Here is a 27,856-nt window from a genome sequence, read left to right as displayed (position 1 = left end):
TAGTTTGAAACTGCCAGAGTGACTTCGAGTGCCTCCCTTTTCTTGACTTTAATTGTGATTACTATATAATAGTAATTGGCAATAATCTTCTGAAAGGCTTGACTCAGAGGTTTTTTAATTAAAAAATCAATTTCTTATGTTTCTAGTTAGTCTATGTACGTATCATCATATATTGTATGGGCTGAATTTTTCCACTTTTAGCACAAGCATTCTGACATCTGGTTGATGTGGTCTGTCAATGTGCAGGAAATGTGGAGTATTGAATTTAAATTTTCTGTGTCTTGGTTTCTTGAAGCAACTTCATGCTGTTTACCGTGCTATTTAATAATCAATTGTGTCTTCATTTATCTTGGACTATTTCTTGCCTTTTCTATTATTAATCAGTGTACATTTATGCTTGTAATACTGTTGCTTCCACTCAAAGTAACATCTTTATGAAACAATTGAAGATCTTTGTGAATGATACACTTAGGTATACTTGGGGAAGGATGTTATCTTGGATATAGCTGATAAATATAGTAGTAAAATTTGGATTCTCATTTGGGAGCTTAGGAAGTGACATAAAGATATTTTCAGATACTTTCCTTTGCAGTTTGGATTTGCAAACGTTCTGCTTCTTATACTCGTGTAACCTTTGATCAGGCAAAGGAGTCTGTAGAATGGAAGCATCTTGACTTTTCAAAGGCTCAACACCATTTTTTCTTCCTAAAATTCAGATAGAAAAACATTGCCCACTTGGCTAGCTTTATGAATATTTTGATTCCTTTAGAAACTCATTGTCTGAATCATTATCTTTCTCCTATTTGAGGAAAGGTCATACCGGGTTTTTGTTTCTTTGTTTGTTTTCTCCCAGCACCAAGATACTAATTCCTTGATGAGAAAGATTATTTAATGACTGTTGGATTTTTCTGCTTCTTTCCTGTTTGAGGAACTTAGAGTTTTAGTTATTACTTTGTAGAACATGGCATTATTCTGGATGATCCCTTTGAGATTCTTCTTGGGATGCCTCATTTTCATGAGACTCTATCTTGCACTAGTGGCTTTCTTAATGGAGAACAGCTTCCTGACTCTCCAGACTGACTTACTCATTCCTGGACCATGTTGCTAAGACTCTTGCCTCAGATTTCTTTGAAGACATCAAACCCCAAAGTTCTAAACACCGTGGTATTGATTGGCTGACATGGAATGAGTCACTGGATGGTTCCTTCAAAAAAACTTGATATTACATTCATAAATACTTCAGTTTGAAAAATGCAAGGCCAGGCACAGTGGCTCACACCTGTAATCCTAGCTCTTTGGGAGGCTGAGGTGGTAGGATCCCTTGAGCCTAGGATCTTGAGACCAGCCCAAGTAACAAGGTGAGACCTTGTCTTTACAAAAAAACTTAAAAATTAGCTAGGCATTGTGGCGTGTGCCTGTAGCCCCAGCCACTTGAGTGGCTGAGGTGGGAGGATTGCTTCAGCCTAGGAGGTTGAGGCTGCAGTGAGCTGTGCTCACGCCACTGCACTCCAACCTGGGTGACAGAGCAAGACCTTCTCACAAATAAACAAACACACTGATATTTCTTAGCTCAAAGATCTTCCATTGCTTAAGTGCATGGAATTCTGGGATCTTACCACCTTCTCATATTAGCAAAACTGTAAAGTTGATACATGTTTGTGATTTTAGAAATGCAGTATCGTATGGGCAGTTTCCATTTATGCCTACAAATAAGAATTGTAGCTCTTTTAAGGGTACCCTTGAATAGATTTCCCCCTTTGTCTTTCATCTTTGTCTTTGGACCCTGCTGGCACACCTGAGCTCTTTCTGATTTCTTTCAAAGTCAAGAAGCAAAGAGAGAGAAGTCTAGCTCTTCACTTCAACCAAGCAGAAACAAATCACAATCTTTCTTGACTTCATTTCATGATTGAGGGCTTTCTGCAGTACAATTGGGATGTCCAAGTTGCATTCCTGGGAATGTGGTCTTTGGAGGGTTTCTAAGACGAGAACCAGGCCTTTCTTGGCCCCTTGAAGCTCATCTGTATTCACTGGTTGTCCCTTTGCTGCTTACCCAGGTGCCACCAAATCCAGCCTGCTATCAGCACCAAGCATAGTCAGTATGTTTGTGCCTGCACCCGAAGAATTCACTGACGAGCAGCCGACGGTGATGACGGACAAGTAAGCTCGCACAGTTATTTTTTTCACCATGTTTACAGAATTTGAGTTTGGTCACCACAGTGGTGAGAAAGTTTCAGAAAAAGCATGCTTTGCTTTTAAGTCATAATTTGTTCTTCCGGTACATTGCCTGGCACAAAGATGCTTGTTCAGTGAGTACGATAAAGAATAACCAAAGCAGTGGATTGCTTGAGCCCAGGAGTTTGAGACTAGCCTGGGCAACATGGCAAAACCCTGTTTCTACTAAAAATACTAAAATTAGCCCGGTATGATGGTGTGTGCCTGTAGTCCCAGCTGCTAGGGAGGCTGAGGTGGGAGGATCACTTGAGCCTGGGAGGTCAAGGCTATGGTGAGCTGTGGTGGTGCCACTACACTCCTGCCTGGGTGATAGAGTGACTGTCTCAAAAGCAAAGCAAAACAAAACAAAACACTTGTAAGATTTCAAGTTTAGAGAAATCCCCTTGGACCATGAAGCCTTCTTGGTAAAAGTGACCTGATTGATAAATTAGGTAGATGATATGGTTTGGCTGTGTTCCCACCCAGATCTCACCTTGAATTGTAATAATCCCCACGTGTCAAGGGTGGGGCCAGGTGGAGATAATTGAATCATGGGGGCAGTTTCCCCCATACTGTTCTCATGGCAGTGAATAAGTCTCACGAGATCTGATGGTTTTATGAATGGGAGTTTCCCTACACAAGCTCTCTTGCCTCCTGCCATGTAAGATGTGACTTTGCTCCCCCTTGCCTTCCACCATGATTGTGAGGCCTCCCCAGCCATGTGGAACTGAGAGTCAATTAAACCTCTTTCCTTTATGAATTACCTAGTCTTGGGTATGTCTTTATTAGCAGCATGAGAACAGACTAATACAGTATGCTTCTGATAAAAGGTGAAGAAGGGGCCAGGCACAGTGGCTCACGCCTGTAATCCCAGCACTTTGGGAGGCCGAGGCGGGTGGATCACGAGGTCAGGAGATCGAGACCATCCTGGCTAACATGGTGAAACCCTGTCTCTACTAAAAATACAAAAAAATTAGCTGGGCCTGGTGGTGGGCACCTGTAGTCCCAGCTACTCAGGAGGCTGAGGCAGGAGAATGTTGTGAACCTGGGAGGCGGAGCTTACAGTGAGCCAAGATTGCACCACTGCACTCCAGCCTGGGTGACAGAGCAAGACTCCATCTCAAAAAAAAAAAAAAAAAGTGAGGAAGGTAAGGTGGAAGGGGCTGGTGTGAGTATCCCTGTAGCTGGCCATCTATTACTCATTGTAATGACCTGACAACCACGACTGAAGAAGTGGTGATGCCTGTCTTATGCAGCTGCCTTGGAAGGTCCACACAGGTCATTGAGTTGCCCCTGGAGGGCTCTCTCTAGCTCTTCCTTTGGGATTACCCCCCTCCCCAAGTCTTAATCTTTCCTACTTGCCTTTCTGTGCACTCCATTTCTTTTCTTTTTTACTTAGAAATGTGAATCCTGTATTATAAAATGTCAATTTGTAAGAAATTTTTATGCTCTTTCTTTGGCCTATATTTAGGAAGGTTTCAGAAGGAAAGGTCACAACAGCAGTTGTAGTTCTTGTTTCCCTGCTATTCCCATTAGACTTTCACTTCCCTTTGTAAAACTGCTCACTTTACCAGCTGGCTTTGGTCGAGTTGAATGAAATGGACCCTACATTAGGACACTACAAAGAGCGATAGGTTAGAAGTTACCTAAGAGCGGGTGCCATTGCCCCCTCCCCAAGTCTTAATCTTTCCTACTTGCCTTTCTGTGCACTCCATTTCTTTTCTTTTTTACTTAGAAATGTGAATCCTGTATTATAAAATGTCAATTTGTAAGAAATTTTTATGCTCTTTCTTTGGCCTATATTTAGGAAGGTTTCAGAAGGAAAGGTCACAATAGCAGTTGTAGTTCTTGTTTCCCTGCTATTCCCATTAGACTTTCACTTCCCTTTGTAAAACTGCTCACTTTACCAGCTGGCTTTGGTCGAGTTGAATGAAATGGACCCTACATTAGGACACTACAAAGAGCGATAGGTTAGAAGTTACCTAAGAGCGGGTGCCATTGTTTGTGCTTTTACATATGACACTCGGCAGGCCTGGTGAGTTCATAAAACTCACCTGAGTGAGTGATGGAGAAGAGACTCCATTGTCTCCTCAGGCTTTCCAGATGGTTCTGTAGACTTGACTACCCCGTCTCTTACCCACAAATAGAACATTTTATGAAAGCCTCCATCCATGTCTAAGCATTTTTCATTTTTAACTTCAACAAATGAAAAACAAATCTATTTACTGACTTCCCTCAGCAATAATGTCAAATGCATCAAATCTCTCATCCACAGGCTTCAAACTAATGGCGCAGTTGGTACTCATTCTAAGCAAGAGCAGTCATTTACATGCGGGCCAGATGCTGGGGAATTGAAAGAACATTTTCAGTCATCAGAGGCGCCTTCGTCGTCTCTGCCATGTGTGCTGTTTCTGTATCTGTGGTGATGGTGGCACTGGAATCCCCTACTGATTACCAGAGCGGGGCTCCTGATCTCCTTTTGGAGACTTTTATAAGACCTACTAGAAACAGCCATGTGTGTAGTATATTATATCTTGAGACCATGGTTCTTTCTTTCATGGAAAGCATGTCTCTCTTTTCTTTGCAGATGCCATGACTGTGGGGCCATTCTTGAAGAATACGATGAAGAGACACTTGGGCTGGCCATCGTGGTCCTCTCCACATTCATTCACTTAAGCCCAGACCTGGCAGCCCCGCTGCTGCTGGATATCATGCAGTCTGTGGGAAGGTGAATGTCAGCTTCTGTTTTGTTTGGTAGGAAGGTCCTTTATTCAGTCTCTATCTTGAACTAAAAACTACCAGTTCAAAAGTGAAACATTCAGCCACCTTGTATTTGTGAGATCACTGGTATTTGTGAGATCAACTCAGACTAGTTTTAAAAACCAAATAGACCCGTCTTTCGACTGAATTCTCCAGCGGCGTAGCGTCATGAGTCACAACGTCAGAGCAAAGCTAGAGGCAACTGCACTAAGGAAACCCCATTGTTTGTTACCACTATCACTAGATGAGCTAATGGATGTAACCATGCATGCATCTGTCAGCAGTTGATAGTAAGCACTTCATAAGTATTACCTGTTATTATTTCTCTTTACCTGTTTTGAGATGGATTTTCTAGGCATTTGTAATCTCAAGGACACCTCATTTAACTATGAAATTTGGGGCATTGTTGTTTGAGGAGACACATAGTAATTATAGCAGGTTCACATTTCCGACTCAGATAAAAGAAGGATGCACACATTTGGGGAACAGGGCTTTCAACCTGACTGAGAGATTACACTTAGCTGCTTTGAGGGTGTTCATGCTAAGAAAATTCTATTTAGTAGATAGGACATTAGAAGATAAATGATATATTTCATGGATATGAAGAAAGCTCAAATTCAATAACAAACTATAGTCTTAGCATGCACAACTTATAGGAGAGGGTTGAATTAAACTCCGCCTGAACGTACTAACGTTTCCAATCTGTGCTAACAGCTCCAGGTGCTTTAGGCTGCAGGTGTTAGACAGAGCTCTTACCCTCAGGTACTTTGGGCTTAGTTGCTATGACAGTTACTGTGGACTCATTGACTAGCCATACAAGATAGGGTGTGATTAAATGCTGTAATGAGTGGAATGAGAGAGAGCTAAGTGCTAGAGAAGATTAGTATAGGAAAGATTTCTTAAAGTTTATAAGGAGGAGGTAGCACAAGAACTGGATTCTGCAAATTCTTGGCATTTGAGGAAAGGAAAGAATGAATCTTAATGTTGCTAAAATTTAATATTTTTTAAAAACTAAAAATGCTGACTTCAAGTTGAAGACGAATAGGAAAGCATTATAAACTCCTCAACCCCAAAAGTGTATGGCTTTCTTATCCTCCCTCCCTCCAGTTTTTTTGGTAGTGTCCTTAGGAGTCATATGGACAGAGATTGTATAAAGGTAAGTGTGACCATTGCATCTTGAGACTTCAAAATAGCCCATGTGCCAAGTAAGGGATGGATATGGGGATATGGAGAGATAAGAAAAGATGAATTACTTCATTTAAGCCCTTGAGTTTGACCTAGTCATAGTAATTGCAGAATAAATGTTGTGTCAGCTATCAGCAATACTTGGGGAGTTGAGAGCTTTTATTAATACCAGGTCATAATTTCTACTATCAATACTTCTTAGTTTCAGAATGGGTAGAATTATTGTTCTGGTCTCTTATCATCTCTTTGAAACAGATGATCTAAGTTGTCATAGCTATTTAGAGGGGTTTGTTTCAGTTTTTTTTTGTTTGTTTGTTTTAACATAAGTGAGAACCATATATGTTCAAACATTGCCAACTGTTAGGATGGAAACATATGAGCTTTGAAGAAAAGCAAGGGAAAACCTGTAGCAGATACATTTTTACATATTTACATACACATATATTTAAATCTCTACCTCCTTTGGGTAGACTAGCAAGAGACAGGGAGTACATTTAGTGCAAGCTGCCACAATTCTTAGCAACCTAAGCCTAATCACCAAAGCTACCAAGAAAACAGATTCAACTGTCAGCTAATTCAGGGCTTCCTGGCATGCCTCACTTCATCACGAAGAACAGATGAGGTCATGTCATTTTACAAACACGTTGTTTATTTGTGCTAATTATGACCATGGGGACCATTCCCAGCAATTTCAAGAGTTTGTAATCTCAGCATAACCCTTTCATGGATCACCCAGGCTTTTCCATATGATATCATACTTTGCTGTCTGCTTGGATACCTCTTAAATGATCCCTTTCTGTAGGTACAGCCTTTAAAATCTCATTTGCTGCACTATTAATTATTGTTCCTGTTTAGTTTACTTGTCAATATTTATCTATTTGTTGTAGTGGCATTAGCATGAGAGGGTCTGTAAACAACACAACTGGGAATGGTGTCTGGTGTTAGTGGTTGCTGGACCCCCTATTCCTCTCTAAGTGGAGTCTTGGCTCAGCTCACTCTTACACCTGTAGTTCTAATCAAGTAAATAAATTTGCAACATTCTCCTTATCTGTTTCTTCAGTATCTTACTGATCCAGACATGTTCTTCTAAACCCATCAGTGTAGTCCATTCTCTTTCTGTATGATGACATATAGAATATTTCCACACATACAGAACCGTGTAATTATACTTTTCTGGAAATTACATGCTCCATATTGTTTACTTAACCAATACATTTCTCGTCTCAATGTAACATTTCCTTTCTCCTCATTTCAACCCAACAGCTGACAAATATTCATGTTATCTATTTTACTATCTTATGGAGGCTTTTACCGTTTGTGGTTTGTTTGTAGTTAGGTTTTAGAGGTTATATACATGGAAATGAATTTTGAGTTGAGTTAATATGGAGAGAGGCTGGGTCAAATGTTGTTGTGATAACTGTCTGACCTGGCTGCAGGCACCATTTTGTAGAAAACCAACTTTAACTGCAAGTGTTTCCATGAAAATGTCTAACTTGACATAGCAGGTCTCAAGGACTAGGTCAAGTTTAACTCTAGAGACTGACCACTGAGTGGGCCCTCTGTGCTGTCAAGGGAATTGTCAACATTATACATGTCTCCTCATCTAAACTGGAAACAGAACAGGTCCTCCCACAATATTAATGCATTTCATCATGGAAAGCTAAGATATTTGTGTGACTCTCTTTACTTTATTTCCTAGATTGGCATCCAGTACTACCTTTTCTAATCAAGCAGAAAGGTAAGGTCCTAACGGGAGCCCAGATCTTACTTTCTTTTCTCCTCTGTGCATGTTCATCCCGTTTCTAAAACACCAGCGTGGGGCTGGGTGCAGTGGCACGCATCTGTAATCTCAGCACTTTGGGAGGCCAGGGTGGGAGGGTCCCTTAAGCCCAGGAGTTCAATACCAGCCTGGGCAACATAGCAAGACCCTGTCTCAGTTAAAAATAAAAATAAAAAAAAATACCAGCTTGTGTACCACGGAAGGAATATTGTTAGGCTCCAGTTGCAGCTCTAGAGAGTGCTAGTTATTCATTTTCTGTTTATGCCTTCATTCATTCATTCATTCATTCACTCACTCATTATAGCCAACAAATAGTTTTAATCCCACCCTGTGCTGAACACTTAGGCCTTCACTGGGGGCAAAACTGACGTGATTGCTGCCCTCATGGGTCTTATAGTCTATCCGTGAAGCCAATATGAATAAAATATTTGCACAAATTTATAACTGTAAACTGTCCTAAGTGCTATGAAGAAAAAGTACAGAGAGACTTATATAACAGTAATTCATTCAACAAGTATTTATGGAGTGACTACTAGTTATTGAGGTTATAGTAACTATAACAAAACATCAAATCCTGGCTCTCAGGGAACTTACATTCTACTTGAGGAGGGAGAAAATAAGCAAATTAACCAACAGGAAAACTGACTATGTAATTTAATATCATTTAGTGCTAAATGCTACGAAAATGAATCAAGCAAGTCTGGGAGATAGAGAGTGCCCGGAGCTGGTAGTTTAGATATAATGGTCAAGGACAGCCTTTTTGAGGAGGTAGTATTTGAACAAAACCTGAATAAAGTGAGAGAGTGATCCATGCAGTAATTTACAGAAATAACATTCCAGGCAGAGGGAGCAGCAAATTCGAAGTCTCTAAGTCAGGAAAATGCCTCATATATTTAGAAAACAGACTAATGTGGCTGGAGCAGGTTGAGTATGAAAAAGAGTGGGAGGAGATGAGAGGGAAGAGGCAGTGCGAGCCAGGCCAAGTAGAACCCTGCAGGTCATTTTAAGGATGCAGCAAGGAGCCATTAGAGTGAGGCGCAATGTGCTTTAACCTGCTGTATTAGTCCACTTTCACACTGCTGATAATGACATACCTGAGACTGGATAATTTATAAAAGAAAGTGGTTTAATTGACTCACAGTTCCACATGGCTGGGGAGGCCTCACAATCATGGTGGAAGACGAAGGAAGAGCAAAGGGACGTCTTACATGGCAGCCAGCACAGAGAGAGCTTGTGCAGGGGAACTCCCTTTTATAAAACCATCAGATCTCATGAGACTTATTCACTACCACAAGGACAGTAAGAGGAAAACCACCCCTATGATTCAGTTATCTCCAACTGTGCCCCTCCCACAACATGTGGGAATTATGGGAGCTACAATTCAAAATGAGATTTGGGTGGGGACACAGGCAAACCATATCACCTGCGTTGAAGGATCACTGCCTAGTTACTGATCAAGGGGCGTGAAATTTTAGTCAAGTCGGATGAATGAGCTCTGAAGATCTCTGTACAGCATTGCATCTACAGTCAACAGTAATGTATTGTACACAAACATTTGTTAAGAGGATAGTTCTCATGTTAAGTGTTCTTGCACAATAAAATAAATCTTTTTAAGGGAAAAGAAATTGTAGGGATCCCTCTGGCTTCTCTGTTGAAAATAGGTTATGGGGAAGGGGTAAAAATAGAAGCAGGGAACCAGTTCGGAGACCGTGTTAGTGGTGCAGGTGAGAGGTTAGTGGTTTGGTCTAAAGTGGTGAGAGGCAGCCACATTAAGGATATATTTAGGAAATATTTTGAAGTAGAGCCAACAGAATTTGCTGATAGATTGGCTGTTGGGTGTGAGAGAAAGAGATGAGGCAAGAATGACTCCCAGGTTTTGGTCTAAACAACTGGGTGGGCGGGTGTGGCATTTGCTGAGATGAGCAAGCCTGGATGAGAGCTGATGGTGTGAGTGGGTGTAACAGGTGGTCCCAGTCTGGTCTTGGTAGTGGTAGAGGAGGGGAGAATGAGGGAAGGGCTTCCCTTAAGAAGTGATGTTTAAACTAAGATCTGAAAAAATGAGTTTAACCTAATTATGCACATAGTTATGGAAAGAGCATGGTAAAAACAGTGTGTAGGAGGAACTATGAAAAAGCCAATATAACCACAGCGCAGAGATGCAAGCACTTGCTGAGTTTGACTTACCAGATTGTGCATGACTTATAAACCACATTAAATATTTTGGACTTCCTTCTAGCAGCAGTGGGAAGACAGTGAAGGATTTGTAAGCAGCAAGGTGTGTGTGTGCGTGCATGTGTATAGCATGTAGAAAGGCTACTTTGACTGCAGTGGGGAGAAGGAACCAGAAGAGGGCAGGAACGGATGCTGTGTGTGACTTTGGCCACACTGATCTCTCTGCCTTAGCTTCCTCATCTGTAAAAGAGAGATACTAATATATGTCTTCTTGTGCCTCAGGGGTATTTTCTGTGGACCCAAATGATAGAGTGTATATGATAGCATAACTGTAGCAGGTCCTACAAACATAAGATGATATTATTGTTGACATTGCATTTCTATAACTTATTTTAGGGATGTTTGCTTTTCTTTCTTATGCTCTATTCGATGAATGGCTTTTTAAAAAACTTATTTTCTTAACTTTTTATGAAAGATTTTAAACATACTGCAAAGTTGAGAGAATTATACAGTGAACTCTCATATACCTATCACCTAGATTTTAAAACAAATATTTTATTTTCTTTATAATGCATCCAACCATCTATCTATCCATCAATTCATTTTTTTGGATGTATTTCAGAGTAAGTTTCAGATATTAGAATATATTTTCCCCTACATACTTCAGCAAAGTTAGCATTAACTCAAGTTCAATTTTTGTATACAGTTGTTTCTTTTTTCCTCCAGCTTTATTGAGGTATAATTGAGAAATAAAAATTATATATATTTAAGATATAAATGTGATCTTTTGATAGATGTGTACATTGTGAAATGATTACCACAATCAAGCTAATGAACATATCCATCACCTCATGTAGTTATCTTTGTATTTTTTGGTGAAAACATTTGAAATCTACTCTCTCAGCAAATTTCAAGTATACGATACATTGTTGTTAACTATACTCACCATATTGTACATTGACTATGGTTGTTTCTTTTGTAAAATTTACATAAAAGGAAGTACACAAATCTTAAGTGTTTATTCCTTGAGTTTTGTCAAATGCATATGACTGTGTAACCCAAACCCCTGTAAAGATAGAGAACATTACCATTATTCCCAGAACGTTCTCTCATGCACGTTTCCAGCTAATCTCTACCCCCAACAGAGGCAAACACTGTTGTGATATTTTTCCACATGGGTTGATTTTGCCCATTCTAGACTTCATGTCAATGGAATCCTACTGTATATGCTCTTTTGTGTCCAACTTCTGTTACTCAGCATGATGTTTTTGAGATTTATCCATGTTGCTGCTTTTTTATCAGGAGTTTGTTTCTTTTTCAAGGCTGAATTGTATCCCATAATTTGCTTTTTAGTTTTCTTATTGAAGGACTTCTAGGTGTTTTCAGTTTGGGGCTATAAAAAAAATAGAGCTATTGTGAACATTCTTATAAAAGCCCTTTTTAAAACAAGTGTTTTTATTTCTCTTGGGTAAAATACCTAGGGATGATATTGTTGGGTTACAGGATAGGTATATGTTTAATTTTATCAGAAACTACTGGAACTTCTCTTAAAGTGGTTATGCCACTTTATATTACCATCATCAATGTATTCTGGTTGTTTCATATTCTTGCCCAACTTTGGCATTTTTGGTCTTTTTAATTTTGGTCATTCTGGTGGATGTGTAATGGGTATTTCATTATAGTTTTAACTTGCATTTCTCTATGACATTTTTTCAAGTGCTCATTGACCCATTGCGTATATTCTTTTGAGAAGTGTCTGGTCAAATCTTTTGAATATTTTAATTGGGTTGTTGTCTTTTTATTGCTGAGTTGTAAGACTTTATACCGAATACTAGTCCTTTGTTAAGTAGGTTTTGAGAATATTTTCACCCAGTCTGGGGCATGCCTATTTCTTTTCTTAGTGGTATCTTTTGCTGAGAAATTTTTAATTTAGATGAATTCTAATGCATTAAAACAAAACATTACAATTATTGCTTCTTGTTATTTGTCTAAGAAACCTTTGTCTACTTCCAAGTCATGCAGATATTCTCTAATGTTTTCTTATAAAAGCTTTATGGTTTTCATATGTATATTTGGCATTTATAAAACCCATCTCAAATTAATTTTTGTGTGTGGTATGAGGCAGCAGTAGGAGTTCATTTTTATCCATATGGATATTCAGTTTTTCAGCACAGTTAAAAAATATATTCTCTTTTCTTATTGGATCACTGTGGTGCCTGTTAAGCTTAGAAACCATAGACGAGTGGGTCTATTTCTGGGCTCTCTATTCTGTTCCGTTGATCTATATATTAATTCTTAAGCTTGCACTACACCGTCTTGATTATAGTACATTCATAGTAAGTAGTAAGTCTTAAAATCAGGTGGCATGAGTCCTCCAAATTTAGTTATCTTTTTCAAGATTGGTTTGGATCTCTAGATTCTTTACATTTTCATAAAAATTTTGGAATAAACTTGTCATTTTTATCAAAAAAGCCTGCTGGGGTTGTATTGAAAGAACAAATCAATTTGGGGATAACTGACAGCATGAAAATATTGAATCTTCCAATTCATGAACATGGTATATATCTCAGTTTCATGAGATCTTCTTTAATGTCTCTCAGCAATGTTTTTTACTTTTCAGTGTAGAGGTCTTGCCATTTTTGTTAAATTTATTCTCAAGAATTTTATGTTTTTTATACTAATGTAAGTGGAATCTTAAAAATTTTCAACTTTTTGCTGCTGATATTGAAATAACAATTGATTTTTGCATATTAGCATGTATTCTAGCTAAATTCACATATTAGTTCTAGTAGTTGCTTTGCAGATTTCTTAGGATTTGATTTTTTTTTTTTTTTTTTTTTTTTTTTTTTTTGAGACGGAGTCTCGCTCTTTCACCCAGGCTGGAGTGCAGTGGCGCGATCTCGGCTCACTGCAAGCTCTGCCTCCTGGGTTCACGCCATTCTCCTGCCTCAGCCTCTCCGAGTAGCTGGGACTACAGGCGTCCGCCACCACGCCCGGCTAATTTTTTGTATTTTTAGTAGAGACGGGGTTTCACCTTGGTCTCGATCTCCTGACCTCGTGATCCGCCCGCCTCCGCCTCCCAAAGTGCTGGGATTACAAGCGTGAGCCACCGCGCCCGGCTAGGATTTGATTTTGTATGGAAAAATCATCTGTAAATAGCAAGAGTTTTACTACTTCCTTTCTTATTTTAATGCCTTTTGTTTCTTTTTATTGCCTTATTGCAATGGCTAGGACTGCCGGTGCGATCATAGAGATGGGAGAGTGGGCACCCTTGTCTTGTTTCCTCTCTTACAGGGAAAGTATTCAATATTTACTATTAATCACAGTAGCTATAGGTTTTTTATAGATGCCCTTTAGCAAATTGAGGTATTTCCATTTTGAGGGTTTTTGTTGTTGTTGCTGTTGCTGTTGTCGAGGCAGGGTCTTGCTCTATCACCCAGGCTGGAGTGCAGTGGCACCATCTTGGCAGTCTCAACCTCCCTGGCTCAAGTGATCCTCCCACCTCAGCCTCCTGAGTAGCTGGGACTACAGGCGTGTGCCACCACGCCCAGCTAGTTTTTTGTATTTTTAGTAGAAATGGGGGGGTTTTGCCCTGGTTGCCAGGCTGGTCTCCAACTCTTAGGCTCATGCAGTCTTCCTGCCTTGGCCTCCCATAGTGCTGGGCTTACAGGCGATAGCCACCGTGCCTGGCCCAGTTGAGTTTTTGTCATGATGTGTGTCGACTTTTGTGAGATGTATTTTCTGCATCTATTGAGATCAAAGTTTTTTGTCCTTTATTTCTTAATATATTGAATTATACTGGCTGATTTTTGAGTATTAAACTATTGTTATACTCTTGGAATAAACTGTACTTGGTCATGACCCTACTTGGTCTTTTAATCTATAGCTGGATTCAGTGGCCATGATGACTATGGGTCTGTCTGTCCTCTTCCCATTTCTTTTCTGTTTCCGTCTTTTTAAAATTTATTTTGATAATGGCTTTACTAATTTTAGTTTTAGGGCTATGCTGGCTGCATCAGACAAATTGAGAAGGGTTCTCTCCTTCTCTATTTTCTGAAGTTATTGTAAGTTCAGTGTTATTTTTTCCTGAAGAATATTTTTGACCTAAAACTTTGAACCAGCCTTTCAGGGTAGATGTGGCATAATGAGGTAATAATTGGCACAATTAGGTAAGCAGTACTTACTCTTTATCTATTTACATTCTTTGATTTTATCTTTCTTCCTTCTGGTAACTTACCCCCTAACTACTTCAAGAAGCATCCTTTCTGGTACCTTGGTCTGAGGGGCAGGGCCTCATAAATTTGGCCTTACTTTTGATGTGCAGAGGTGCAATGAAGGGTGAAGGGCAAACTGCACCTGTCAAAGTACAAGTGTCAGCTCAGATGCCCAAAGAAAACTTCCCAGATCTCCTAATGAGAATGAACATCTCCCTCACTGCATATATATATATGCACACACACACATATATATATATATATATACATAATGAATTTTTTTTTCCTCAGAGCAACTCTCTCTTAGCCAGTGACAGTTTCCTGGGAGGATTTTCCTGGTAATCCTCATCCAGAGCTCTAGTCTTGATTGTCATTCTGTGAGCATGTGACCTTTGTATGTGGCCTCTTCTCTCAGGATCTCATAACCTTCCTGAGTCCATTGTGGGACCTGGAATACATCTGAGACTACACTGGCATTTCATGGTTCTCTATTTCTGAAAACTTCTTGTTAACAGGGATTAGGTTTGAATAGAATATTTCATTTCACTGATGAAATGACAGTGAGCTATCCCATAAGAGGCATGGTGTGCAAATGTCTGAACTCTAAGTAAATATCTGAACACATGCTCACTGGCCCATGACTTCGTGTCTTTTCTCCCCTGTTCAACTCCAGCATGATGGTTCCCGGCAATGCGGCGGGGGTGGCCAAGCAGTTCCTGCGCTGTATCTTCCATCAGTTGGCCCCCAACGGCATCTTCCCGCAGCTGTTCCAAAGCACCATCAAAGGTAATTCATCCACTGAGGATCCAGGCACCATAAATTTGCCTCATCCCAGACACCCAAACACTAAATCTGATTGTTGACTTTCCAGATGGGACTTTTTTACGGACCTTAGCCTCGTCTCTGATGGACTTCAATGAGCTGAGCTCCATCGCAGCTCTCAGTCAGCTCCTAGAGGTGGGTTTCCTTTAGTGACACCCTAAGCCCCAGCCGAAACTCTAAGCCCCAGCACAACTGTGGGCTGTGTTTCTTTGAGTCACACCTTAGGGTACTGCTGAGGAAGGATTTCAATGTTATTTAATTTAAAGATGAAATCTAAAATTTTTAAATTAAAAAATATATATTAAATTTAAAGCTAAGGGCTGCGTGCAGTGGCTCATGCCTATAATCCCAGCACTTTGGGAGGCTGAGGCAGGAGGATTGCTCGAGGCCAGGAGTTCAAGACCAGCCTGTGAAACATAGCAAGACCCCCATCTCTACAAAATAAAAATAAAAAAAATTAGCTGGCGTGGTGGCACATGCCTGCAGTCCCAGCTACTCAGGAGACTGAGGGGGAAGGATCACTTGAACTCAGGAGTTGGGGGCTGCAGTGAGCTGTGATGGCTACACTACACTCCAAGTTGGGCAACAGAACGAGACCCCCAACTCAAAAGAAAAATAATAGAAAATACTAAAATTTAAATAATTTAAATTTTAAAAATTAACATAATTTAAATTTTAAAAAGTTAATTAAGAAATAGAATTGCATAGAAAAGTGTCAGTTGGACATTGCTACTTTGTGTGGATTTACTCTTCATTGAAAACTTCTCCATACCCTCAGCTAAGTCGTGACCCTGCTTCCACAGAACAACCCGGTTTTCCAAGGGCAGAGTGGTGGGTGGAGCTATGGGCGTCGGATCAAGAGACTTAGGTTCAAGTCTCAGCACCACTGCAGGTCAGCTCTCGGAGTTTGCTTGCAGGAGATGCTCACTGCTAGAAAAAAGGCTGCAGCTCCTGTAATTCTTCGCTCAGTCTTTGTGCGGGGATTATTTCCAGTGAGCATCATTCATTGTTTTCTTAGCACCGAACCACACCAATTGTAGACCCTTGGAAGCTGTTTCCTATTTCTTGCTCACATTTCACCTCTCACCAATTTTCCCCCCTTAAGTTTGTCTGAACGATTTTTCTCAGTATCCATCCAGTCTGTCACAGGGATTGGCCTTTGTAGTAGGCATTGAACATGTTTATAGCCTGAAGATGTGACTTTTAAACTGACCTTCACCAAATAGCACTATGCATTCTCGTGCTGTTTCAGCAGTTGATTGCCTATGCTTTTGTGTTTTTAGGGTCTAAATAACAAAAAGAATTTACCAGCAGGGGGTGCTATGATTCGCTGTTTGGAAAACATTGCAACTTTCATGGAAGCTTTGCCTATGGATTCTCCTAGTAGCCTCTGGACCACAATCAGCAACCAGTTTCAGACATTTTTTGCCAAGCTGCCTTGTGTTTTACCTCTGAAGGTAAGCTGAGCCGAAGATTTCATTTTCAATTAATTTCTTACCATTTTCAGACCGTTTATGTACAAGCAGTAAAGTCTTGGGTGATTTAATGTATTGCAAAGGACAATGAGGAAACTCCGTCAGCCACGGAGTGAGGACGCTTATTTAGGTTATTCTGTCTTCTCTTAGAGAATGACAGGAATGTGGAGTGAGCATTTTGCTCACTGATTATGAATATGCATGTTTCCAGTTGATTTGAAAAAAAAAAAAAAAAAAACAGCCAGGAAGACATGAGTAGATTGTGTTTATCTGGCAATTTTTCTCCCATAGATATTAAATAAGTAAGTAAATAGTTTTGTCCAAAAGCATATACATATAAAGTTTCCATTTTAGAGAATTATCTAAAGGGAAGTGATTGCTATGTTTGTGAATGATGATATTTCTGCTTGACTGTTACCCCCTACACCATACCATCTCCCAAGAATACACACATAATTACCTACCTGGAAATCTGGTGGCCCAAGGATCATTGACAACATGAGCTCAGTAAATGCAAATAAGAAGCCAATACTGTTAAAGTTGGAAGAAACCTATAAAGATCATCCTTTCCAATGCCTCTCTTTTCTAAATGAATTCTGCAAATTCAGAGGTGGTGTAGCTTCTGGAAACAACACAGTGGTGGCAATGCGAGGATTAGAACTGAGGTTTTCTGACTCAGTCTAGTGCTCATTTCACTAACAGACTCTTCTTGCCCTTCTACAGCAGGGGTGTGTTGAAGGCATTCATGTCTCTAGAGTAGGGGGCAGGGTGGTGGCTGGCAGTGGCGTTGCTGGCTTTGAACCTGACCTGCTCCTTGAGGTTTTTTGTGCTTTCTCTATGCAGATTACAGAAGCATTTAACTGGCAACAAAATGAATCAGGCAGGGCATAGCGGCTCATGTCTGTAATCCCAACACTTTGAGAGGCAGAGGTAGGAGGATCGCTTGAACCCAGGAGTTTAAGACCAGTCTGGGGAGCATGGGGAGACCTTGTCTCTATGAAAGATTAAAAAAAAATAGGCCTAGGCAATATAATGAGACTCTGTCTCTTAAAAAAAATTAGCTGGGCAAGGTGGCGTGCACCTGTAGTCCCAGCTACTTGGGAGGCTGAGGTGGGCTCATTGAGCCCAGGAGGTTGAGGCTGCAGTGAGCCATGATTGCACCACTGCACTCTAGCCTGGACAACAGAGAGAGACTCTGTCTCAAAAATAAATAAACAAATAGAAAGTATTTTAAAAATTAGCCAGGCATGATGGCATGTACCTGTTGTCCCAGCTACTTGGGAGGCTGAGGTGGGAAGATTGCTTGAGCCCAGGAAGTCGAGGTTGTAATGAGCCATATTTGTGCCACTGCACTCCAGCCTGGGCAACAGAGTGAGATCTTGTTTCAAAAATATAAAATAAAATAAAAATAAATTTCCCATAGACAGAAAAACAAAAGGATCAGGTTACCTATTAGTAGCTCCACTTCTGAAATGAGTATTATGTAACATAAGATACTTGATAAAGATCGACAACCTATGCTAATACATTTTTCCGAATGGGCAGATACTACTGATAGGTCTGCAAGGGATAATGCAGGGACCCTTAGCTCAGCGTGTGCTGCTTTGAGCTTGGAGTTACTGTGAGAAGCAGGAGTATAGAGGAGGGATCTTTACCACCTCTTATATTCTGTGATCCTTGTTTGCCCACAGATGTGGAGTAGCTGAATAAATCCAAGCAAGAAGAGTTAGTACTTTGAAACTGTGTATGTGTATAGCTACTGTACATCAACACACAGGAAATTGAGTGCACAAATTTTAAGCACATGGAGCCTCCTAGGACCCGAGAACCAATCAGGGCTCCACTACTAAGGAGCCGCACACACTAAGAGAAGGGATGGGATGAGGTATGGCAAGTTTTTTTTTTTTTTTTTTTTTTGAGTCTCGCTCTGTCACCCAGGCTGGAGTGCAGTGGCACAATCTCGGCTCACTGCAAGCTCTGCCTCCTGGGTTCACGCCATTCTCCTGCCTCAGCTTCCCGAGTAGCTGGGGAATTTTTTTGTATTTTTAGTAGAGACGGGGTTTCACCGTGTTAGCCAGGATGGTCTCGATCTCCTGACCTTGTGATCCGCCCGCCTCGGCCTCCCAAAGTGCTGGGATTACAGGCGTGAGCCAACGCGCCCAGCCGAGGTATGGCAAATTTAAATGCCTGTGTGCCGATGTGACTGTCAGAAGATTTAACTTGGGCACAGAAGAGTGGCAAGTGTTGCCAGCTGTAAACAAGTGGCATGCCTAATTTGTGACAATCAGCATGCCCATAGGGACCCTGCCTACAGGGTTAATAAAGGAGAAAAGATAATAAGGAGAATTGAGACCCTTAGGAACTGGAATGTGCCAGTCCTTCTATGAGGTCAGTGGCTACTCATGCCTGCCAATTGTTGTTCTGTGGGAGCGCAGGCCTCAGGTTGTCTGTCTTCCTTTTTTTTCCCAAGAGGACATTTTCTGGTTTTTAAATCACTATGGGGGCCTGATGAGCAGCCAGTTTTTAGCCTCTGGTTTAAAGTAATGTAAATGTCACATCAACTCCGATGAGTGTCAAGCTGATTAAATAGAACCAGTGGTTCCCTTAGAAGGCACTTGTGAAATACTTTCAGAATCTGTGTAAGAATTTCCCTGGCTAGGGCAGATCTGGGCACTGCCCCTGATCATCTTCTGCCTTTGTTTTTAATCTCTGGGGAAAATAATAAGCCACTGAAACCTTCTATATTTAGTTTTCATCAGTTTATAGAAGCAGATCTCAAATGTCAGTGTGCATCACTGTCCGTGAAGGACTTGCTAAAACACAATTTACTGGGCCTGATTTGGGAGTTTCTGATTCAGTAGGGGTGGGGCTTGAGGATTTGCATTCTGGCACATTTCTAGCTGCTGGTTCCGGGATTCCACTTGGAAAACTCCTGGCATATTTTGTACTATCTTGAGGAAGTTAATGTATGTACACAGCTGCAGAAATTTAACTATAGCCTGCTATTGTGATCTATTTACCATATCATTGTTTATTCTTGCTGTAACATTTACCCCCAATCCTAGTAAACTCAATTTAAAAAGTACATTTTGATGTGGAATCTTGTCAATATAGAACTCGAATGGATGGGTAAGGCATGATTTTGTCTTGTAGAAATTTTACCGCATTTTCTCAGGTTTTTGTCGTGTTGCTTCATAGCAGAGAAAGGGCAGATGAAACTGGTTCTTATGTAGATTCATGTTTTTTTTAAATAGATCTAAGTAGTTTTTTTTTTTTCCCTAAAAAGGCCTTTCACAAATTGGCGTATCTCTTTAGAGTTAGATACATTTAATATCTACCCAGCAAATTTCTGTTCATTGTCCGTCCATCCATCCATTCATCCATCCATCCATCTACCCATCCATCCACCCATGTCTCTATTCAACTGTCTATCTCATTAATTTTTAGGGCTATATCTTTGAAAAATACTTTAGGAGCTGTGTTTAATTATTTAATTGTTTACCATTGTATAATTGTTTAATTAAAATTGTTTTAACCTGAGAATGATTTTTTTCAACAAGGATATTATGGCATGGGAATCTGTAGAGAGGCAGTCATATTTCAGATTTTTCCTTTTGTTAAAATAAATGCTTTCAGGACATATTTGAAGCAAAAGTTATATTAAGGTGGAAACTGATTTTTACTTTTTTTCATATTTATTCACAGTGTTCTTTAGATTCCAGTTTGAGAATTATGATTTGCCTCTTGAAGATCCCTTCTACCAATGCTACAAGGGTATGTATGTTTCAGAAAAACATAACAAATTGGTTAGTCAGTTATTTTTTAACCTAATGAGATAGGCTTGTAGCAATACTGAAGACATAGTTATTGCATACTGAACGCTTCCCTTTCAGCCTTCTTGTCTCTCTTCATGCTAGGTCAGTGCCTTGTATAAAGAGCTCTATCTAATACATCACGATGTCATGGTTTATAACTGGTCCTGCTAGCCCCGGGCCATGCCCCCCAATCCATCCCCCATACTACTAACTAGGCGATCCTTCTAAACAGGATCTTATTGTGTTTGTTCCTTGCTTTAAAATCTCTGATAACTGCTCATTTCTCTCAGAATGCTGTCCAGATTCCTTAATGTGGTATCTAAAATGTTACTTCATAACTCTCCAGCCCACCTTTTCAAATTTAATCTTTGGCTCCATGTCTCATTCATCCATTCCTGCTATGCACTTTCAGAATCAGCGTTATCATCATCATCATTGCAACAACAACCACTGTTTGTTATCATATGGCAGACATTGTGCTTAATGCTTCAGATATATAATCTTATTTAATTTCATACTTCCTTGCCTTTGCTTAGGCCATTTCCTTTGCCTGAAATGCTTTATGCCCTCTTTGGTGTGGTGAACTCCTTCTCATTCTTCAAGGTCCCATTTAATGAAAAAACGTGTTCATATTATCTGTAGCAACTTTCTCCAGTATCAGCTTCCACAGTATTTGATAGAGCTCTCTATAGTAGCACTTACATTGCCCTGAAGTGGTCCCAATGAGACCACAAGCTTCAAGAAGTTCTGCACCGTATCTCATTCACTTTTGTATTCCAAGCTGTATTTCTGCACTGCATTCGATGCAGTGGTACAATAGTTTGCATTGCTACAGCTTGTAATTACTATTTAATATACCAACAATGTACATATTCTGCAACTATTTAACTTGACTGTGCTTTCGTAGACTCATGGTTTATGCTAGAAGGTTACAAAGAGATCATTGGCTTCAATCCACTCATTTACAGAGAAGGAAACAGGCTCAGAAAGATGAAGTGTCTTGGCCAGGATCACATAGCTGGTTAGTAGAAGATTTGAGACTTGAGCATAGGTCTTTTGGGTCCATATCGCCCCATCACTATGCTGCTCTTCTAGATATAAGAGCAAGTTTCCATATAGGCTTGAATTCAGGTTTCTCTTTTTGACCAATAAGGATACATTATGTGCAACATGAGACATTCCTATTCCATTCATCTACTGACAATGTTTCAAGACAAGAGCATATATATATGTATATTATATATATGTTCATTTTATTTTTTTTAATTTTTTTTGAGACAGAGTCTCACTCTATCACCCAGGCTGGAGTGCAATGATGCCAACTTGGCTCACTGCAGCCTCCAGCTCCCAGGTTCAAGCAATTCTCCCTGCCTCAGCCTCCCAAGTAGCTGGGACTACAGGCATGTGCCATACGCCTGGCTAATTTTTGTATTTTTAGTAGAGATGTGGTTTCACCATGTTGGCCAGGCTAGTCTTGAACTCCTGACCTCAAGTGATCCACCCACCTCGGCCTCCCAAAGTGCTGGGATTACAGGCGTGTGCCACTGCACCCAACCTCAAGGCAATAGCATTTACATGGAGCAAAGAATAATGAATCATCAGTACTATGTCTGTGAGTTTCTTTAAGATTTTCTATGTGGAAAGCACCACATGGATTTCTGTGGGGAATACAAATAAGTAAAAAACAGAATTCCTATCTTTAGGGGCAACTAACATAGAGTGCATTCATTTTCATGTCAATAAGAAAAAAGAACCTCAAATATACTTATATCCTTTGATTTAGTCATTTTTTTCTGGGAATCTATTCTGGGAAGAAAATGCAAATGCTAATTTCATGTAAAATATATTTATTGGGGTGTTATTTATAGTAAAATGTGACTTTGTGGCCATTAAAATGGATGATTATGAAGAATTAAATCGCATTGGGAATTTCTGATGTTATATTAAGTTAATAATAAACAAAACCTAGGATTGTACATGTGTAATATTTCCACTACGTATCAAAATGTAATCATGAGGTGGTGAGACTATGGATGACTTTTACTTCCTCATGTGTCCTTTCCTACATATCTTGAATTTGACATTGAACATGTATTATTATTATTTATTTATTTATTTTTAGACGGAGTTTCGCTCTTGTCACCCAGGCTGGAGTGCAATGGCACGATCTTGGCTCACCTCAACCTCCACCTCCCGGGTTCAAGCGATTCTCCTGCCTCAACCTCCCAAGTAGCTGGGACTACAGGCATGTGCCACCATGCCTGGCTAATTTTTGCATTTTTAGTAGAGATGGAGTTTCACCATCTTGGCCAGGCTGGTCTCAAACTCCTGACCTCATGATCCACCCGCCTCAGCCTCCCAAAGTGCTGGGATTACAGGCGTGAGCCACCGCGCCCAGCCTAAACATGTTTTGAAAACCAGACAGTGAGCACCATAGAGATTGAGAAGTATTGGAAATCATGGCATGCAAGTGTTTTGGAGTCCAGTTAAAATCCTATCTTCTCTGCAGAGCAATTCTACCTCTGGAAAATTGCCCTGGAACTTGGCTTTGAATTCCACCTGATACCTTTATGGCCTTAGGCAAATTGCTTGTCTACTTAACTGCCTAAGCTGCAGAACAGGAATGGATACTAAATCTTCAGAAGGTTAATAATGAAGATCATAGCTAACACTGATGGAGAGCTTACTAGTGCCAAGTGCTTTACATATATTATCTCTTTTAATTCTCATAACTTGCACCCTAATGAGGTGGAAGCCATTATTATCCCCCTTTTACAGAGGAGAAAACCAAGTTCCAGAGAGATTAAATCACTTATTCAAGGTCACAGTGAGCTAGAGTGTGAAAACCCTTGTGTCAGAATTTAGTGCTTGTGTCATTACCTATATTATAACACACTGTTTCCCAGGGTAGTTATGAGAAATTTGAATAAGATAAACTATATGAAATCATCCATCTAACTCTGTCTGACACTCAGTAGATACTCAACAAATGTTTCTAAATGACTTAAGAAAGCATATGGAACTAAAACTGATCCTTTATGGGTAGGATTCGGGGGAGAAACCGAAACAGACTATGCTTTCCTGATTAACATTGGCAGGAGGCTGGGTTGTGATGAATTTTATCTAAGCTATAGTACTTTAGTACTTATATGCAAGGGTGGTTTGTGCTACTTAACCCAGAAGACAGGCTTACAGATCTGAATATGATGAACTCATAAATACTTAAATGTTCTGTTAAAGTGGAAGATTCTATTGCAAACCCCACACTCTTGATTGCTTAGGGTGGACATGAAGACAGGGTTGTAGTTAGGAAGGTTTGTAAATGATGCCACATGGAAAAATGAATGTCTTTTTGAGCAGTAAAATGATTTGGTCCTGCTCTTTGAGCCCTTGACTGAAGGTGCAGTTCTGTTTTTATTAGACCAATGGGGTTGCTACAGAAGCCCCCTGGCAACAGATTTTTCAATTTTAAAAAAAAGTGATTCCATTAGTTAAAGTATCATAGGATTTTAATACTTTTTTAAAATGAAGTAATCAGCAATTGACTTTATTTGGCCCCAATCTTATTGCAGAGTTTGTTGGAACCATTTTCAAAACTGCTCAGCTTTGTAATTCAGAATGCTGTCTTTACGCTGGCCTACCTGGTAGAGCTGTGTGGCTTATGTTACCGAGCTTTCACTAAGGTAAGCAAGCTTCCATATGTGTGTTCCTGTGAAACTGAAAACTGGCAGAAATATATTCTTTTGAATCAGTGTCAAGTCCCTTTTAGGTCAGTTGCTTCCATATAGTTAAAAATGAGTAATTCTACTGAGGTCTAATAAATACCATGGTAAGGAAACACTTTAAACACACACACACAAACACACACACAATGTCTAAAATATGCACATATGCGGATTTGGAGAACTGAGGGTCATGTGGTTAGAACAGAAGTGGTATTTTTAATAAAAAGAGCTAATGGTTGACATGACCTCTTAAGGCCCTTTACAAGTTCGTCATCCCATGATTAGTGGGGCAAGACATCTCTATATATCATTTTTATACCCAAAGTAGAAAAATATTAGCTTGTCATTTGTAAAAGCCTTTGAAGGGCTCCTTAATTCTCATCATTTGTCTATCTCTCTAGGTCTGGGTTCTTGGCCTCTGAGATTGGAATCTCATCTTTTGTCATCTTGCTTTAATAATGGTTTCTCTGTTGCATTATCTGTAGCACCCCGGCCCACTACTGAGAAAGTGGAAAAGTACTGTTGGCCCAGTGGCAGTAGCAGCCTTGTTGGAGCTGGTAGATGCTGTCCTAATGGAAAAGCAGAAGGCAGGGCAAATTGGGAGCATTTCTGTCCTTAAGAACAATGTGCAAATGTTACCCTTTCGATTTCCAAATTTTCCAAGCTTGTTTTCAATGGGTCTCTGTTTCTGTTGTTCTCTCTTGAACAGTCAGAATGTCTCTTATTCATGTTGTCCATTTCTATAAGCCCTTTATTTTCCTCATAAAAATCTAATTTTATACTAAGGCTTTCATTCTATTTAAAGCATTCTTGTCCCCTTTCTTACCAACTTGGGTCCATTCTGTCATGTTAAGTGTTCCATGATAATCTTTACTTTGTTTTTCTGATTAGAAACTATTTATTACCCTGCCTGGAGCAATATGTTTTCTAACTACCAAGATGGTCAGCATTTTTTTCTTCTTTTAGAACCTTCTTGAAAGATAACTTCTTCTTCTTTTTCACTTAAAAAAGTAGATCTATAAGACACAGCACCAAAAAGATTTTCTATTTCTAGAAACCATTTGATTTCTTCATTGTGTTTATGTTTAGTTTGTTTAAATTATACCTTTTTTGGGGGAAGAATCATAATGAGTTTATACTTTCTATGTTGTACACTATAGATATTGATTACAGGGGACCTTTTAGCATTTGAATTCAAGATATTATTGGTTTTCAATTCAAGATATTCATTATACATGATATCTCCTCATAATCCCTCATAACTTTAGTGGCCTCTTACTTCCCATTATCATCTACCCTTTCTCATTCTAACAGAAGGTGATGATTACTTGTAGAAAGCTTCAGTTGATGGTGTTCCTACCTTCCTCACAGATAATGAGAAACTATAAGAAATTGTTTAAAAATAGCAGTAGTTAATTGAGCTGTCTCCCTTATATAATCAAAAGAAAAGGCACAGAAAGGTAAGAACTTTGGAGACCTCACTTTCTAGCAAACTGGTAGTCTAGATACCCTGAAAGCCATCCCACTTAAAATACTAGGAACACTGGATGAAATGTAATAAAGGTAATTTTTAATGTAGAGCTAATTTTATAAGAATGAAAGGGGCAAAAATGAAGCGGGATTGAGAATCAGAGTGGTAAGCATATAAGTAGCCCTGTGGTGGGGGTGTTGCTTGTCTTGGTAACTTAGTGGCTTGAGTTTTAAAGCCCATACATGGAAAGGAGATTAAGTCTTGGGATTATCCAGGCAGGGAGTTAGATCTGAGTTATCCCTAGCAAAAGGTCAGAACCCTTGAAAGGCTATTCACTTGGTAAAAGGGTGGTTTGGAAAGAATACATTCTTATATAGAGGTGACAAAGAATGGTATCTGTCTCAGTTTGGGAACTGGGAGAAAGATTTATAGTCTTCCTTGAAAATTAGTAAACATGGGCCTATCTTGGATTGGGTTTAGAATTTGAATTTATAATACCTGCATGCTCTTGGAACTCCCAAGCTGAAGAGTCAAATAACATTAGTGCTTAGCAAGTAATAACCTTGGAATATCTGGCAGAAGCAATATCAAAACAAGCCTCAACCCTCTCTGGAGGAATATGTCTCCAACCTAGGCCCAGCAGGATTCCTATAGTTAAAATCCTAATGAACATGAGCTCATAATCTAAAATTACAAAACAAATGAAGATATAACCCACCTTGTGATAGATTAGGAAAGTCAACAAGTAGCAAGATCATTTCCCACAAGAGCTTTCAATATTAAAACTATGTGATAAAGACTATAAATGATATACATATCATTTAAAATGACAATATATAAGTGACTGTACTTTAAATGATATGCATATGAAGAATGTATATATAAATATTATAAAATATAATAAAAATATAAACATAAATGACTATGCTTTAAATGATAAGCATATAAAAAAATATAATAGATTTAGTCATTTCAAAAAAAAAAGAAAATGAACCAGATTTAAACAAAGTAGAAATTCTAGAAATGAAAAACAATCACTGACATAAAAAACTTAATGGATAGATTAAATAGCAAATTAGACATAGCCAAAGAGAGAATTGGTGAAATGGAAAATAGATCAGAAGAAATTACCTAGAATTCAGAAGACAGAGTTAAGGAGATGAATATAAAGAGAAATTCTAATATATATCTAATAAATATTTCAGATAAGGGAAATAAGCTTTTTATCAATTCTAGAGTTGGTGAAAATATTTAATTTTCTGATTCAGGAAACACAATGAGCCCTAAAAGTATTATAAATAAAGTTTTACCTGCTCATGTCATAGTGTACTTGAGTAGGTATAACTTGTCAAAACAGCCAAGACAAAGAAAATATTTTCAGAACAATCAAGGGAAAAGACACTCTGAAGACAGACAATACACTTCTCAACAGCACAATAGAAGCCAGAAGATAATTGAAAAAAAAAAGTCTTTAAAATGATAAGAAAAAAGAACTATCTACCTGGAATTCTCTACCAGCTAAGCTGTCCTTCAAGAGTGAAGGATAAATAGATATTCTATCAGGAAAATAAGAAAGTTTCTAATAGATTCTTACTGAAACAACTACTAAAAGATATAAGAAGGAAAGTGAACCAAGAAGGAAGGAGTGAAATGTGTGAAGGAATGATGCTCAAAGAAATTGGTACCACTTACAGTGGTAAGTGATCATTGATAATATAAAGAAGTAATAATAATGTTAATCAGATGGGCATAAAAACAAAATGACAATAAAATACTAGAAAATAGTACTCTGTAAGGGGTGTGTGTTTGTGTGTGTGTGTGTGTGGTTGGAGATTGGAGTTAAAGCATTCTATATATTATCTACAAGAAGGGCAGAGATAATGAATAATTTTAAACTCTTAAGAATACATGTAGACATTGTAAATGTAAACTCCAAAGGCCAGAAATAGAATTTATAAGTTCCAAACATAGAATAAAACAAGAATAAAAATTCGATCAAAACAAAAAGAGAAGCATAGAACAAGCTGTAATAAGCACATGTAGGATGACAGAATCACAATAAATTTAAGTTTACTAGACTCACTAGGGATTGTCAGATTGACTTTTAAAAATTAAGCTACTTTTATAACATGTCTAAAGACACCAAGAAAATTTAAAAGAAAAAGATTGAAAAAAGATATACCAGACTAATACTAATGAAAAGAAAGCTGAAGTCAGTCAACTGAC

General features: G+C 39.1%; 1 protein-coding gene across 16 annotated transcripts in view; it reads left to right on the top strand.

The window, feature by feature from the left end:
* UNC79 (unc-79 homolog, NALCN channel complex subunit) overlaps positions 1 to 27,856 on the top strand; it is a 309,568-nt gene that overhangs the window by 240,452 nt on the left and 41,260 nt on the right. For all 16 annotated transcript variants that reach the window (XM_063643951.1, XM_055288333.2, XM_055288335.2 and 13 more), the window contains 8 exons: positions 2,055 to 2,157; positions 4,799 to 4,939; positions 7,856 to 7,894; positions 14,996 to 15,108; positions 15,194 to 15,279; positions 16,428 to 16,601; positions 20,325 to 20,393; positions 24,007 to 24,117. In XM_063643951.1, coding sequence (XP_063500021.1) covers positions 2,055 to 2,157; positions 4,799 to 4,939; positions 7,856 to 7,894; positions 14,996 to 15,108; positions 15,194 to 15,279; positions 16,428 to 16,601; positions 20,325 to 20,393; positions 24,007 to 24,117 — 836 coding nt within the window. The remainder of the gene's footprint in view (positions 1 to 2,054; positions 2,158 to 4,798; positions 4,940 to 7,855; positions 7,895 to 14,995; positions 15,109 to 15,193; positions 15,280 to 16,427; positions 16,602 to 20,324; positions 20,394 to 24,006; positions 24,118 to 27,856) is intronic.

The sequence above is a fragment of the Symphalangus syndactylus genome, chromosome 8 (assembly GCF_028878055.3).
Source record: "Symphalangus syndactylus isolate Jambi chromosome 8, NHGRI_mSymSyn1-v2.1_pri, whole genome shotgun sequence".
Lineage (NCBI taxonomy): Eukaryota > Metazoa > Chordata > Mammalia > Primates > Hylobatidae > Symphalangus > Symphalangus syndactylus.
The sequence above is the reverse complement of the archived record's forward strand: the minus strand, read 5'-3'. Positions and strand labels throughout refer to the sequence as shown.